This window comes from Syngnathoides biaculeatus, chromosome 17 (genome assembly GCF_019802595.1).
Source record: "Syngnathoides biaculeatus isolate LvHL_M chromosome 17, ASM1980259v1, whole genome shotgun sequence".
NCBI classification, from domain to species: domain Eukaryota; kingdom Metazoa; phylum Chordata; class Actinopteri; order Syngnathiformes; family Syngnathidae; genus Syngnathoides; species Syngnathoides biaculeatus.
In genome coordinates this window covers 22,433,677-22,449,698 of record NC_084656.1, presented here as the reverse complement: position 1 = coordinate 22,449,698, position 16,022 = coordinate 22,433,677, and the positions used below count along the sequence as shown (strand labels likewise).

The following is a 16,022-nucleotide window of genomic DNA, read 5'->3' as shown; positions in this document are numbered from 1 at the left end:
ATTTTATATTATTACGGTTGCCCTTATTAGCATACATGTTGTCTTTTGTTTTCTCCTTTTTCAAGTAAGTTAAGTAAGTTAGCTAATTGGTCAGTTTTATATTTTTGTAAATTAAGTTTATCAATAAAGCTGAGTTGTTAAAAAAAAGATGACGTAGAAGGCAACGTCACCGTGACATCATAGCGCGTCAGCCAATAGCAGCACAGCGTCGAAGATGGCGGAATCGGCGATGAGTTTCAGGTAAGCGTTTAGCTACAAACTTAACCGAACTTTCTCAAGCTTTTTACACACTTTCTTGAAAAAATGTAAAACCGAATCAGTCCTTTTTACTCAGCTCAGCACTCTGCTTTTTGATAGTATTTCCTCTCCATTTGTCCTTTTGCACGCCAGCTAGCTCGCCACTCACCGCCACGCTAACTTAGCTTAGCAACAATGCTAACAGTTGAACCATTTGAATGGCTCGGCGGCGTGGAGTTTGTTTTGGGTTTTGAGGGAATCCCACGTTTCGATGTTTTTTAAAGCTGCCGGTCGCCCCAGATTGCTGTGGGCCTCGGTGCTCGTTTGCTTTCGCCGAAATGAACCCTCAAATCTGTGGTATTTATTCACGTGGTAAATAAAGTCCTCTTCAGAAGCCTTTAATGTCATCTCTTAAAGTGTAAGCGTCCAACTCAAGGGATGTGTTGGTGATGTGGGACTCAGTCCCTGCTCTTGAATAACTTTATAGGCATTTTTGTATAGTGGACTGTGCATTTGTCGCATAGTTATCACGTACCGTACCTAAATTCCTTCAGCTTGTGGAATAGGATACACAGTAAAATAGATTGTACAATTCGTCTACACACAAAAGATCAGACAGTTTGTACTGCATCCAAACTTTTATTTGAACCGGGAAGGGATGTCATGTCTGTGGTTCCTCTCATAGGAGCTGTCGAGAATTATGGACCATCCTGCTGGGACGCTCTGCGCTGAGAGAGCCTGTATGTTTATTTTTAAATGATTATTATTAAATGCACTTCTAGGTTGGGTTCACACTGTATGTCAAATCAGACAATATCTGTTTAATCCCAATATTTTACATTTTGCCCATTTCCATCTGGCCTTTGACTGTTTTTACACGAATTCTACTGTACACGTGAAACAACATGCACAAATTGATCAATGTTCAACCATATCACATTTTTTCCAAACAAAAGTCAGATAGCTTAATGGTAACATATAATGTGGAATGCAATTCAGAGGCTAACGTAATTTACCCTGGATGTTACGCTAATTATAAATCTACAAAAAAGTGCACACGCAAGTAGGCTGTCTGACAATCTTTTATGCATATGATTATGATCAGCATTTGGGAGGAGTTGTAATTCGTAGCTGAATGTAGCCAATTCAAAATATTGGATATTAGCAAAAAAAAAAAAAAAAAAAACTGCACGAACCATGCATTGTAATTCTAGCTATATTATTAAATATGATGGCCTCATGATGTGCGACGCTGATTTTCTTTAAAGGCTCAGATAGAATCTGAGCTGGAAAGCCATTGGGAGCGACTGCATCAAGGTCTGAGCTACTACAAACCACCCAGGTATAAGTTGCAGATTATTATTTTTTCCCCCGTGCAGGAAGGAAATAACTGTGTGATTGTACCCCGTGCAGCTCCTCCTCAGCTGGAAAAGTGAAGGAGAAGAAAGATGTCGTGCAGCCACTGAAGGATTTTGGTCTGAGGCTCAGTAAACTCCTGGTAAGATGATTCAAAACGCTTGACTTGCCCGTTTGTCAGTTTTGCTCGGACTCGAGCAACCTGCTGCGGTGTCTCAGGGACTGGATGAGCTGCAGAGCGTGCAGCTGCTGCAGTGCTACCTCCAGGAGGACTACAGAGGAACTCGGGATTCCCTCAAGGTAACCTGGCGCGGCGAGTGGCGGCCATTTTTCAAACGGAGGCACAGCGTGAGTGATGTTTCCGTTTTGTCACGTGTGCAGGTTGTTTTACAAGATGAGCGGCAAAGTCAGGCGTTGTTGCTGAAGGTCTGGCGACATCTGATGCTCCTTTCTGGAAAATACATCAAATGAAATTAGAAAATTAAAAAGAAACTGTTCGCAGGTCGCTGATTACTACTACGAAGAGCGCATGTGTCTTCTCCGCTGCGTCCTCCTCTTGTTGACGTACTTTCAAGATGAACGACACCCCTACAGGGTTAGAAGCCACCCCCCATGAATAAACGTATGTGACGTATGTCGTCCGTTTCGGCTTTTGCAACACGGCTTTTTTTTTTTTTTTTTTCCCCCCCCGTGGCAAGGCTGAGTATTCCAACTGCATCAACAAGCTGGAGAAGGACCTGGTGAGCAGCTACCAGGCTCAGTTCCAAAGCCTCTTCAAAGCCGAGGCGCCCACGTGGGAGACGCACGGCAACCTGATGGTGATGCGTCCGCCGGAGACGGAGGCAACGGACCGAGGAACGAAAACCCCACCGCGCTAAACATTTTGTCCGTCCCCTTCAGACGGAGCGGCAAGTGTCGCGCTGGTTCCTGCAGTGCCTGCGCGAGCAGTCGCTGCTGCTGGAGATCGTCTTCCTGTATTACGCCTACTTCGAGATGAGCCCGGCCGACTTGCTGGCCTTCACCAAGATGTTCAAGGAGCAGGGCTTTGGTCTGCGGCAGACCAACCGGCACCTGGTGGACAAGAGCATGGACGCGCTGGTCGATCGCATCGGGTCAGAACACCGCGTCGCCTGCAATTTTCCATTAATATTTATTTTTTGAGGCGTCCGTGTCGTGCCACTATTGGATAGTTAACCCATGCAAATAATAATTAGTAATGGATGATTCGTGCCTAAAATATTCCCCATATAAAAGTCTAAATCTCATGTTGCTATTAGTGACAAAATGAAATGCAGTTATTTTGATACCTACTTAAAAAAGTAAATATAATAGTGCTCAATATGTATTTTCAATCTTCAATTATACAATACTGTATTTTATTTAAATTGCATAAAGTGTGATGATAGCTTTTAGCAAACCCTTTTTCATTTTTAATTCAAAATGATTGTATACTATATTCCTGATGACTTTTTAACTTTTTTCGTTTTTTACGTTTATTTTGCTATACTATACAAAATATGGAGTAGGTCCCAAATGATCCCAGGCCATAGTTTAGAAACCACTAGTTAAATTCCTAAATCGGAATCGGCTTTTTTGGCCAAGTGTGTAAACGCACGTAAGGAATTTGTCTGCGGCAGTCGGTGCCGCCCTGGTCCGACTTTCGGAAAAAGGACAAACAAGAACAAAGAACAAGAGACGTTCAGTTAATAGGAACGATTCCTTATAAGAGTTGCAGATGCGCAAGATGCAGAGTCTTTTTCTTTTTATTTCATTTTTCAATGCGTATTGAAAATGAATCTTTAGTTAGGCGCTATGAACTTGCACTGCTGGAATAGCTATCGGAACCTTTTTTTTTTAATTTAAAAAATGCCTGATATGGATGTCTGTCATTCTCACCCACTTATACAAATACATTGCAAATAATTTATTGTAATATGCTGTCTTAATAATCGTGTCATCATTTGTCCTATTTTCTTCCTCGGTCCATGCAGCTACTTGAGCGCTCTCATCCTGATTGAAGGCATGGACGTTGACTTCCTTCACAAGTGCGCACTGGAGGACTGCACGGAACAGCACCAGTTCTCCAGCGTCCCGGACGTTGTCAAGGTTTGACTCCTGGCGCAAAAATAGTGGCACGGCTCTGCTGTTGGATTTTTATGAAGCATTTTTTTTTTTCTACAATCTCAGGAGATGGACCAGCTTCTGTTGACATTCGGGGACATCCCGCATCACGGGCCGGTCCTGCTGGCCTGGGTCCTGCTGCGGCACACGCTCAGACCTGAGGAGTCCAACCCTGTGGTGCGGAGGATCGGCAACACTGCCTTGCAGCTGGAAGTCTTCAAGTACCTTGCTACCATGCTGAAAGGCCTGGGGGTGTCTGGGAACAATGTAAAGCGGCACTAATGCGGTCAACATGGTCGTCATTTGTGAATGCTCTTTTGACAAAAATGTCTTTTTTTTTTTTTTTTTTGTCACTGATCTAGTGCACAGCAAGCACAGCCAAGATGTGCATCTATGGCCTCCTATCATTTGTCATCACGTCATTCGAAGAGGAAAGCCTTCAGGTACTTTGTCGTGCCTCACTTAGCATTTGTGCCCATGTTCCTCACACTTTTGAGCGTATCGATCATCATATCCTCAGATAGCTTGAGGCATTGTTAAATGCTATATATATGCGTGTGAATTTTTTTTTTCTGTGTTTTTTTGGCCCCATAAGTCAATCTTTTCACCTTTCCTGCGGTGTTCCTCAAGGGTCACTCTCAAGTCCCGTTGGGGAAAACCCAATCTACATGCTACCTTTTGGAGAGTTTATATGCAGATGATCTCCAGATTAAATAATACTGACAGTAGCAATGATATAAGTGTAGTTACTGACTGGTTATCTGGAATTAATGGCTGCATGGCTCACAAATTGCTCCAGTTAAAAAGAGAAAACTGAACTATGAAGCAATTCCCCCTCACAGACATCAATTGACATCTGTTTTGGCTCTACGTGCAACACTCTGTACTTCATCTCTCCAAGTTTTGTGTCAGTAAAACATAGGTACATTATTTTCAACCCCGTGCAGACTGGGAACGCCGGGTCGCAGAGCCCCCACCTGATCGACGCCGCGTGCGAGGTCCTGTCCGCGCCCAGTCTGGCCGAAGTCTTCTGGGAAATGGTGAGTGGCGATTTGCTCCGCTTGAGTGTCTTGCGAGAATAATTTTGTGGGAATCTTGTCACAGAAGCCCAACATGGGTTTGGGAGTGATCCTGGACAGTGCCGTGGGGATGTTCCCGCATAAGATCGCGCCGCTTTTGCAGCTCCTCACCGCGCTCCTGTCCAACAAGTTCACTGTGAAGAAGGTACCTCGGCCACCGGCACTTTGCTAGTATTGGGCGTTGTTTGTGCAATTTTACTGTCAAGAAAATAATTTCATCCATTTTGGAACGCAGCTGTAATGCACGACAAATGACTACTGCGGGGGTGAACACATTTTCCTTTTTAATAAAGACGCAAAATAATTTAGCCACATCATTTATTATTAATTTAATTTTATACACATTTATATTGATTTATTTTTTGGGGGGGGGGTGAAATTTTAAGGGAACAATGCGTTTTGAAATGGCACTTTCATATAACAAAATGTGGAAAGTAAAGACTAGATATGTTTTTTTTTTTCGATAAATTTCTTCATTTTGCTGTTACGTGTAGTTATGTCAATTTTGATTTTTTTTTAATGTAGCTGTAACAAAATAGAAACGCTTAAGGGGTTGACAACATTTGCACGTGATATTTGGATTTTTATTTTAATCAACTGGTAAAAAAAAATTCCAAATTTAGTTTTTTTATGTTTTGAAACATTTTATAGAAGCAAAACTTTGAACCCATTTAGAAATCTGACTATGTTGAAAGTGGTCAAATCCAAGAGGACGAGGTGAACGGTTGAGGGACAAGCCCCCTCCCCAAAAACAACAACTTGCCTCCCGTGTGACAGGTGTACAACTTCTTGGATAAGATGTCCTTCTACACGCAAGCGTACAAGCACAAGCCCAACGACATCATCGCCAAGGAGGACGAGACGCTGTGGAAGCGGCAGACCCCCAAACTTCTCTACCCGCTCGGTTCGTTCATTTGAATGTGGAGGTTTGTTTATTTGCGGGAAGCGACGCGCCGCAAGGTTTGCTCTCCGCATTCAGGAACGGGCCAGACCAACCTGTGGATGCCGCAAGGAATTCTGGGCCAGGTGATGATTGGCGGCGAGCAGGGCTACGTGGTACGCTGGGACTACTCGTACAGCTCCTGGACGCTCTTCACGTGCGAGGTGGAGATGCTGCTCCATGTTGTCTCCACGGCAGGTGCGTGGCGTCGCTCCCGCGTTGCGGCTTTCTCGCGGGGGGTGGGGCTCACTCTCCCCCCCCCCCTTCTTCTACCGGTGACGCCTCAGACGTCATAGCTCACTGCGCGCGCGTCAAGCCCATCCTGGACCTGCTGCACAAGATCATCAGCACCGACTGGACCGTGTCGGATTGCCTGCTGCCGCTCACCTCGCGGATCTACATGCTGCTGCAGAGGTAACGGGTGCACGGAAATTTCCGGGTTCCCCTCAAATCGTGGCCTTTTCTGGGTGCGTAACCCGCACGAGACAAAGAAGTAGGAAGGCTTTTCGAGTAACTTTTTACTTTATTTTCAACTCCAATTTCATGTGATTTTGATGATCCAAAAATGTGAAAAAAATTTTTTTTTAGACAATGACCACATTTTAAGAAGTTGCTCTTTATCTAGAAAAGTCATTTTATGAAATGAGTTCATCCAAAAAGTCTCCCCGGGAAGCGTTTACGTCAGGAAGGGCATCCGGTGTAAAAACTGCCAAACAAATACGAGATGTCACCCTGTGGCGACCCCTAACGGGACAAGCCGAAAGAAACTCAAGTTCATCCAAAAAGTATTGAATATAATATAATTTATGAGAATCATATTACAAAAGAAAAGTTTGTAGTCATGTGGATGGTATAATTTTTTAAATGAAATTAATATAATTGAATTGAGACAAGAAAAAAAAGTCATACCAGATTTAATTTTTACTGAAATAATTTAAATTTTTTAGGAAAGGATTGTAATTGAGAAAAAGATATTTGATGAGAATCTGAGAAAAATGTTTGATTGCTGGGAAAATGAATAGCCATAACTTTTGGTGACAAAACAAGGGGGAAAAAAGTCAACATTTTTATTGAGTCATGTTTCTGAAAATGTCTTTTTTTTTTGTGCAGGATGGGTTTTGAAAATATGTAATTGAGTCATTGCAAATAGAAGTACAAATAACTCAAGTTTTGGAATTTTTTTTTTATTTTTTTTTTTTAACAAGGTAATAATATTTCAGCGAATGTTTTAGTCTCTGGCCATGTTTTGTGTTTTGTGCGCTATTCTTATTGTTTCAACATTCCTCAAAGCATTTGCGACAAAAGAACGTTTGTGCCCTCGTCTGCCAGGCTGACGTCGGTCATCAACCCTCCTGTGGACGTGATCGCCTCGTGCGTCAACTGCCTGTCGGTGCTGGCCGCCAGGATGCCCGGCAAGGTGGCGCCGCCCCCCCCCGATTGCGAGCGTCGCACCTCCTCGGTCGCTCCTCACCGGTTGCTCCTCTTTTCAGGTGTGGTCCAGCCTGCAGCGCACGGGTTTCCTCCCCTTCGCCTCCAACCTTGTCAGCAGCATGGCCCAGTGTGTCAGGTGCCGTCCCGTCTCATATCGTGGCGTGGAATATTTTTCCAACCTGATTTGCCAAATGGCTGCGTCTTTTCTCTGCAGTGCGGAAGGCATGAAAGCGGGCAACTACGGCAACCTGCTGGTCCAGATCGAGCAGCCCAGAGGCGAGTACGCCGTCACCACGGCCTTCCTCAAGCTGGTCACCACTCTGGTCAAGGTGAGTCTCGCTTGTCGACGGGAGATTTGGCCGCGGCACGCTGTGGCGACCTCTCAGAGTCGCGGTGCGTTCAGGGCCAGCTGGGCAGCACTCAGAGCAAAGGTCTGATCCCCTGCGTGCTGCTCGTCCTGAAGGAGATGCTGCCCACCTACCACAAGTGGCGCTACAACGCGTACGGCGTGCGAGAGAGGATCGGTGAGTTGCCGTTTTTGAGGGCGTGCTGCCGCGGGTCTTCCCGTTTTTGGTGGAAAGTGAAATCCTCTCTTTGCTGCTGCAGGCTGCCTCATTTTGGAGCTCATCCACGCCATCCTCAACTTGAGTCCGGACGGCGAGGACCAGGGCAGGTGTGACACCCGACTCAATATTATTGTCACCTTTGTCGCCGTCGGGCGCTAACGGATGCCGATGATTTTTGACAGCATGCCCACCCTGCAGTCGCTGTGCATCTACAGCCTGACCAGCACGGAGGCCGGGCAGGCCGTGGTCCACATCATGGGAGTGGGCGTGGACAAGATTGACGTGGTCCTGGCCGCACAGCCCAGCAGGTCCACGACGACCCCGCAAGGTTTTTGCCCGCTGAAACGTTAACAGACAACTCACAGAGTCCGTTGTCGCCGGCGCTCAGCTGCGGCTCCGAGGGTCCGGGTCAGGTCCTGATCCAGACGGTCAAGCTGGCCTTCTCGGTCACCAACAACGCCGTCCGCCTCAAGCCGCCCTCCGACGTGGCCTCCCCTCTGGAGCAGGCCCTGACCCAGCACGGCGGCCACGGCAACAACCTGGTGGTGGTCCTCGCCAAGTACATCTACCACAAACACGACCCGGCGCTGCCCAGGCTCGCCATCCAGCTCCTCAAGCGCCTCGCCACGGTCAGCCGTCCTTGTTTGTACCATATTTTTTTTTTTTGCCAAGTGTTGTAATGACAATAAAATCTGAAATATGATCTAATCTCACCGATGGGTTGCGCAAGGTGGCGCCGATGTCCGTCTACGCCTGCCTCGGCAGCGACGCCGCCGCCATCCGCGACGCCTTCCTCATGCGTCTGCAGAGCAAGACTGAGGACATGAGGATCAAAGTGATGATCCTGGAGTTTCTGACAGTCGCCGTGGAAACGCAGCCGGGCCTCATCGAGCTCTTCCTCAACCTGGAGGTGAAGGACGGCAACGAGGGCTCCAAGGTTGGTGACGGGGTCGCAAACTTGGATCTTGTGGAGTGATTTTGTTCTCAGCGGTCATGGTGTTTTATCTTTAAGCTTTTGAGGATGAGCGGCTTGGAATAGCGACGTGGATCGGGGGCGGGGGGGGGATTTCCGTTATTTGTGGCGGGGTTGGGGCCCAACATCAAGATGTTCCGCCGGTCCATATGATTTTGTCTGCTAGCCTAATGCTCACATGGAATACAAAATGCCATAGATGGGCTAACGGAAATGAGGTTAGAGCGTAGTAATTCTTAACATTTTACTTTAATACACAGATCAACAACGCATGCAAACGAAGCATAGAATAATACTCATGGGAATATTTTTTTCTCTTTCTCATTTTATCCGCAAAAAGCTTTTATGTGGGTATCAAAAGCTGAATATTTGGCTGCAGGAGTTCCTGTTGGGCGAGTGGAGCTGCCTGCACGTGGTGCTGGACCTGATCGACTCCAAGCAGCAGGGCAAGTACTGGTGCCCTCCGCTGCTGCACCGCGCCGCCCTGGCCTTCCTGCTGGCGCTGTGGCAGGACCGCCGGGACAGCGCCATCTCCGTTCTGCGCACCAAGTAAAAACTCGCCTCCTCACGCTTCTTCATAACAGCGATGAATTGGAGACTCGTTGAACAATTTCATTGCTTTTAAAAAAAAAAAAAAAAAAACCCAATCAGAGACAGATTTTGGGAGAATTTGACCACGCCCCTGTTTGGAATGCTGCTTCCACCTTCAGACACCACCGAGGTACTTCGTGTCCACTGTACATGTCATCGATCAATAAACGGGACATAGACGCTAAAGCAATTCCTCGTTGCAGCCTTGCGTTCTGGAAACGTGCGCCTTCGTCATGAAAATCGTCGGCCTGGAGGTCTTCTACGTCCACAGGTGAGTCTCAACCGCGGAAATGGCCGCGCCGAAACGTGAGCTCGTGTGAATCTGCGCGCCAGCGACTCCCTGGAGCGGTCCCTGAAGGACGGCCTGCAGAGGTTTGCCAACGCCCGGCGCTACGAGTACTGGTCCCAGTACGTCAAGTCGCTGGTGGCCCACGTGGCCGCCATGGAGGACGAGGGCGTGTGCTACTTCCCCGAGCAGACGCACATGCTGATCCTGGCCTGGCGGATGCTGCTCATCCTCGCCAGCAGTCACGTGCGTACGCCCGACGCGTCCGGCTTCACCTTGATTTACAAGTGACCCGAATGAGGAGTTTTTTGCGTTTTTTTTTTTTTTTTGCCTGAGTTAAAATGAAACAAAATGACACTTTATTTATTGAACCAAACTACGTAACTTGTGAATGTCTGCTTGCATAATTCGACACAATCCAAAAAAGCCATAGACAGGCGAATGAAATTAGCCTCAATGTGTTACAATGGCAAAAAGTGCTGCAAAACGCGTAGACAGGCAGTGTAACAGGACTGACCGGCATATATTGAAGCATTGAAATCACGATGCAATAAAGGTCTCACGCTCTCGTTGCGTTCCAGTCGGATGTGATGCAGCTGAAGGACGACCAGACTAAGATGAAGCTTTTCACGGACGCGCTGGACGCCACCAAAGCCGCCGTGAGTCCCCCGGCGCGGCGCCCGACCTCGGTCTCCCCTCGCGGGCTAAGTAAAGCCCGCCTTCTTTTGCCCCCCAGCTGACCAGACCCGCCTCCGTGGCGTGCCTCCGCCTGGGCTCCATGACGGCCACGCTGCTCCTCGTCCTCCTCAAGCAGTGGAGGAGGTACCAAAGGGGATCTGGGGGGGGGGGGGGGGGGGGAAACCTGTCCCAAAATCTTAATGCGCGACCAAGAAAAAAAAAAAAAAAAGGAAGATATTTCAGAATTTGAAAAGGGCGTGATTTGACATGCATGAATTTGACGCTTCCTCCCCTCTGCAGCGTCGTGGCGACGGCTCCCGACGTCTTGTCGCCGCTGTCGCTCATGCTGGAGTGCGTCCTGCAAGCCGACCAGCAGATGATGGAGCGGACCAAAGCCAAAATCTTGTCGGCGCTCATCTCCGTGCTGCAGATCCAAGGACTCGACGGTACCGTAGGCGCAAGTCTCCACCCCCCCCCCCCCCCCGGGCGAGCAACGAGGTTCGCGTGAACTTGTGTGCGGCACAGGCGGCGAGATTTCCCAGCTGCCCCAGCTGCTGTCGTCCGTGTGCGAGACGGTTAAAGACCAAGCGTTGCTGCTGACGGACGCCACTCGTCACGCGCGCCGCTACGTGGAGCCCCCAGAGGACGACGACAGCATGGAGACGGACTTCCCTCGCGGGGCCCAGAAGGACCAGAGGGACAGCGTGAGTCCGCCCTTTTCCCACCCGTGCCGCTTTTTTTTATTTTGAACCCCCCCCCGGTCCCCCCCTCAGGTGTGCGTGCTGGCGCTGCACCTGGCCAAGGAGTTGTGCCGCAGCGACGAGGGCGGCGAGCACTGGGTGGCCGTCATGAGGAAGGTCCCGGTGCTGCCGGCCGTGCTGGGCGCCGCCGAGCTCAGCCTGCGATCCAAGCAGAACCTTTACTTCACCGAGGCGGCGCTCCACCTGCTGCTCACGTTGGCGCGCACTCCGCAGGTAGGCGAGGGACAGCGAAAAATAAAAATAAAATTGGAAGCGCCACGCGATTCAGGCGCCGTCCTGCTCGTTGTTTTCTGCTTTCTCGTTGTGGTTGCGAGTCAGCTGGAGAATTTTATTCCACTTATTTATTGGGTGGTCAGGTTCTGCCCTCCTTGTCGCTGAAAATGTCAGCCAGTCGTAGGCCACCTTTAAAAAAAAAAAAAAAAAAGCTATTATAGCATTATGCAGGATTAATTATGTATTCATGCAAGATATTACTGTAGTCATTTTTTTGCGATTATTCTTAAAAAAAAAAAAAGACTTTTTTTTTTTTTTTCTCCAAAAATTGAGAAAATTTAATTTTTTTTTCCCCCTTGAAGAATGCTGCTCACAAAAAAAAAAAAAAAATACAACCGACTCTTTCCGAAATTTTTCTCTTGGAATTCATTTTTGGTTGTTTTTGAGAAATGGACAATTTAATGTAATTTTAACAAACCTCCAAATTCGTTTTTGGGACTTCTGGAAGTTGGAGCGACGATGCGTTGGCCACCTTGAGATGCAAGTTCAACTTGTTCCTTGTCCATGCTCGTTATGTAAAACGCTCATATTTCACTTCATCTTGTTAATTTGAAATGACATTAATCTATTGCAAGTTAAAAATCGATCACGTTTGTGTTTTTAAACCATTTGTCAGCGGGAAAGATTTGCTCCAGAATCAAAACTTTCGCCGTTGCAAATTCGGGCGACGTGTTGACACGCAATGACGGTCGTTTCTTTGGTCCTCCGCCAGGGGGCGACGGCTGTGGCCGGTGCAGGTGTCATCCAAACGATATGTCTTCCGCTCCTCGGCGTCTACGAAGTCTCCGGCAACGGAGCGCCACAGGTAGGAGTTCGTGCTTCTTTTTTTCTTTTTTTTTCCTCTCCGGGGCTTGACGCGAGACGGCGCCCTCTCCTGGCCAGAGCTTCAGCCGCAAGTCTCAGGACTGCGCGTGCTGGCCCGGCGTCTACCGCCTGTGCATGTCCCTGATGGAGAGTCTGCTCAAGACGCTGCGCTACAACTTCATCAACGAGGCGCTCGACTTTGTGGGAGTCCACCAGGAGCGCATCCTGCAGGTACGTCGCGACCCTTTTGATTTTTAAATTTTTCAAAGATAATATCGCCGCCCTCCCGGTCCCGCTCAGTGCCTGCACGCCGTGCGCGGCGTGCAGAGTCTGGCGTGCCTGGACGAGGCCGACCACACGGTGGGCTTCCTGCTGCAGCTGTCCAGCTTCTCCGCCGAGTGGCAGTTTCACCTGCCCGAGCTGCTCCACGACGTGCAGGCGAGTCCGGCAGAATTTCGTTCACGCGCTCTCGAAAGACGCGGGAGGTTATCGTACTCCTCCGTCGACGTGCTTGCAGGTGAATCTGTGCTACCTGTGCCAGACGTGCACGTACCTGCTGCACAGCAAGAAGATGCTGCACCACTTCCTCCAGGTGAGCCCAAAACTCGCCGTCGGAAAATGACTCTCCATCCACGTTTCTCCGTATCTTTTGGGAGCCTTGAAAAAGAGAACCCGAACTGTTCCACATCTCGAGGTCGCGCGCAAACGCCACTGAAATCACGTGACTGGCCGGTAGTGTCGGTCAACGCTAAGTCGGTTGGAGACGGCACGAAAATAGTGAATCATCTGACACCGTTTAACATTTAGAAGGCGATAATAAATGAAGCTACGTGGAAAAGATGAGAGTACCCGTATTTAATGCAAAAGTCGACGTTTTCGCCGATAAGAAATTGGACCGTTGAGCCGCTTGCGCTTGTCTTGGACAACCGGATGGACACACGGATCAGGCGAATAAGTCGTCGAGATTTGAGAGCGTAGAAAAGTCTGGACGCGTAAACGAATCCTTCGTCGCTGGATCTGTTCTCAGCGGGTTGAACGCGGAAGCGTGCTCGGCTACACGTTAACCTTTGCCGGAATCCGTTGATCTTTTCAGCTCGTATTCAGTAGAAATACCAACATGGCAATTAATGACCCCTCGCTTTGCACAAACTCGCATTCGTTACCTGTGATTGGAAAAGACAAAGACAGCGAGCGAGTCGGCTCCTCCGTAGACGGAAGCGTGTTGCGGCCACACGTTAACCGACGTAAACCTCTTGTGTGTTTCTTTTTTTTAAATACGCATTTGAGAACAACGCATATTTAAAGAAAAAGAAAAATGTCTGTCGGGTCGAGGTTTGCCAAAGTTTTTTTAACGTGTGGCCGCAACACGTTGTACGTTGGAGACGACGGTCGTTTTTCTTTTTTTTTTTTAATGCATTGCTCTCAAATGAGCTAACTTGGCATTATAAATACTTTTGGGTAATTTGAGATTGAGAAGAATAATTCCTACCTGAAGTGAAGTGATCGCGACGCAGTTGTTTACTTCACGTTTCATTGCCGATCTTTTCAGCTGGTGTTCCGTAAAATGAGCTCTTTTGAATATCGGTCTCGTCAGCACAACAAGTTTCGGGCATCGTGAAAATTTGCCTCTGGTTCAATCTCGAGCAGCTCTTTTTGACCGGCAAAATGGCGACGTCGCGTGCGAGAGCTCCCTTCGAGGTCGTCGTTAGCTCGCTAACAGCACACTAGCGTGCTCAACGGGCCTCGTTACGGAAGCTAAGCTAGCTCACAACTGAACAGCCCTCGGAAGTGGCGTCACTTTGTACTTGTATAGTAGGGACGGGAACTTGCGCGAGGAAGTTGATGCCTCAGCCGCGAGATGTGTTTTAGCCCCGTCCACATTAATGCTGACGTAATGCAAAATGCCATAGACAGGCTAACAGAAATGAGTGTTGGCCAGTCGGGTCGATGGCGTGTAACTGCTGCGCCCCCAGGTTAAAAACGGTGAGCCGCTGCCCCCCGGGCCCAACCCGAGGGCGCAGTGCCCCCCGCAGACGCCCTCCAAGGAAGCGGCGGCGGCAGCGGGCGGAGGCGAGCGCGACGACGCCGAGCGGAAGGCCGTGCTGGCCGTGCAGTGCGCCCTGCTCAAGATCCTCAGCAAGACGCTCGCCAGCCTGCAGCATTTCACGCCCGACTGCTGCCAGATCTTACTGGACCAGGTAAGACGCGGTCCTGTTTTTTTCTATTTTTCTTTTTTCTCTTAATTTCATCTTTTTTCAGTGCATGGACCTGTCGTCGTACCGGACGCTGTTCGCGCTGAGCTTCACGGCGCCGGCCTTCGACCCCGACGTGTCTCCGTCCTTCGGGACCCTGCTGGCCACCGTCAACGTGGCGCTGAGCACGCTCGCCGAGGTAACGTCGCCCCCCCTGTTCCGTTCGCGTCAAAATGAGCCCACGCGTGGTTTTCGTTTGGTGTCAGATGGAAAAGAAAAAGGAGGCGGCCTCGCTCAGCATCGTCTCGCTCGCGTCCTCGGAGGAGATCCAAGCCCTCAGGTGAGAGCTTTGCACACACAAAGTGGATCAAGTACTGCACGCCGGTGTTTGCGTATTTAATATTCCCGAAATCTGACTCAAGCGCTTTTTTCTTTTTGAGAAAATGTTCAAAAGTCATTAGATTTTTTTTTTTTTTCCCCGGGGGGGCGAAGGGAGTTGAAACTTTAGCCACCAAGTGGTTCGTTGTAGAATATTGTCGTCGTGTGACAGTCATAGGCGGCATGGTGGTAAAGCGTTGGCCTCACAGTTCTGGGGACCCGGGTTCGATCCCAGCCCCACCTGTGTGGAGTTTTTGCATGTTCTCCCCGTGCCTGCGTGGCTTTTCTCCGGCTTCCGCCCACATGCCGAAAACACGCAACGTTAATTGGACACTCGACAATTGATTGTAAGTGCAACTGTTTGTCTACGTGCCCTGCGATTGGCTGGCGACCAGTTCAGGGCGTACCCCGCTTCTTTCCCGTTGACAGCTGGGATAGGCTCCAGCACTCCTGTGACCCTCATGAGGATAAGCGGCAAAGAAAATAGATGGATGGATGGATTTGATAGTCATATTTGAGTTCGAATGGTAGTTTATCTGTGGCCTGCGATTGGCTGGCGACCAGTTCAGGATGTACGCCCAGTCAGCTGGGATGGGCGCTAGCAAGCCCTCCCCCACAAGCAAGAAATTACATCTTTTTATGATCCCCCCCCCCCCCCCCCCCCCTTACGGCGGCGTATTCTCAATCTTCTTCGTGTCGCTCCTCTCACTAGCGCAAAGCGTATCGTTGGCTCAGTGGTAACTTGAACCTGCGTTATCTTTCTTTTTGGAAATTATTATTCTTAATAATTTTCAGGTCCTTGCTGATGTTCATCATGGAGAACTGCTTCTACGTGCTGGTCTCTCAGGCGTTGCGCTGCCTGAAAGACGCCGCCATCCCGCCGCGAGACAAGCAGCGGCTCAAGCAGGAACTCAGTTCGGAGCTGGTGAGGCCGGCCGGCGCCGCCGCGGCGGGAACGCGTGCCTGGGCTGCGCCGCCGAAGGGTTTTAAACTCCTGTCGTTGTTTTGTTTTTGTCCGTTCAAAGAGCACTCTCCTGTCAAGCCTGTCACGCCACTTCCGCCGGGGATCGCCGTCGTCCCCGGCGAGCGGCGGCGGCTCGACGGTCCTCCCGTGCCAGCCCCAGGCCAAGCCGCTGACGCCGGGCTCCAAAGGCGCCCACGAGGGCCAGGAGCCCATCGTCCAGCTGGTGCAGGCCTTCGCGCGACTGCTCCAGAGATGAAACGCCAAAAAAAAAAAAGGGCCTAGTTTTATAGGTCGCTCGGTACAAAAAAAAAAAAACCTCCAAGTGCCGCTTCGGATGTTTTACTGCTTTCAGTTATTGTTACTCCAAATAAAAAGAAAACAACTTTTTTTAT

The 16,022-nt window shown here is 49.2% G+C and overlaps 2 protein-coding genes across 5 annotated transcripts in view; one reads left to right on the top strand and one right to left on the bottom strand.

Moving 5' to 3' along the window:
• The first annotated feature begins 103 nt into the window (after positions 1-103).
• Positions 104-16,009, top strand: nup188 (nucleoporin 188). The gene is made up of 43 exons (XM_061847703.1): positions 104-240; positions 923-977; positions 1,506-1,579; positions 1,651-1,735; positions 1,813-1,893; positions 1,975-2,019; positions 2,096-2,188; positions 2,292-2,411; positions 2,494-2,705; positions 3,585-3,699; positions 3,781-3,981; positions 4,077-4,157; positions 4,662-4,754; positions 4,819-4,938; positions 5,571-5,697; positions 5,773-5,931; positions 6,021-6,147; positions 7,063-7,150; positions 7,224-7,300; positions 7,379-7,493; positions 7,568-7,688; positions 7,771-7,837; positions 7,913-8,038; positions 8,119-8,359; positions 8,461-8,667; positions 9,083-9,252; positions 9,355-9,424; positions 9,498-9,565; positions 9,628-9,826; positions 10,162-10,239; positions 10,317-10,402; positions 10,559-10,704; positions 10,784-10,962; positions 11,032-11,232; positions 12,005-12,097; positions 12,175-12,327; positions 12,397-12,534; positions 12,614-12,688; positions 14,070-14,294; positions 14,356-14,487; positions 14,555-14,628; positions 15,462-15,591; positions 15,692-16,009. The coding sequence occupies exons 1-43, from the start codon at positions 215-217 to the stop codon at positions 15,884-15,886; spliced, it is 5,268 nt and encodes a 1,755-aa protein (XP_061703687.1). The 5' UTR covers positions 104-214; the 3' UTR covers positions 15,887-16,009.
• The window catches only part of cdk5rap2 (CDK5 regulatory subunit associated protein 2), a 42,260-nt gene continuing 37,489 nt past the window's right edge, over positions 11,252-16,022 (bottom strand). For 2 of the 4 annotated variants that reach the window (XR_009799000.1, XM_061847696.1), the window contains one exon: positions 15,736-15,871. The gene's annotated coding sequence lies outside the window, so the exon portion shown is untranslated. Of the gene's footprint in view, positions 11,422-15,735; positions 15,872-16,022 lie in introns of those variants that run through there. The other 2 variants (XM_061847695.1, XR_009798999.1) reach the window with 2 other exon arrangements.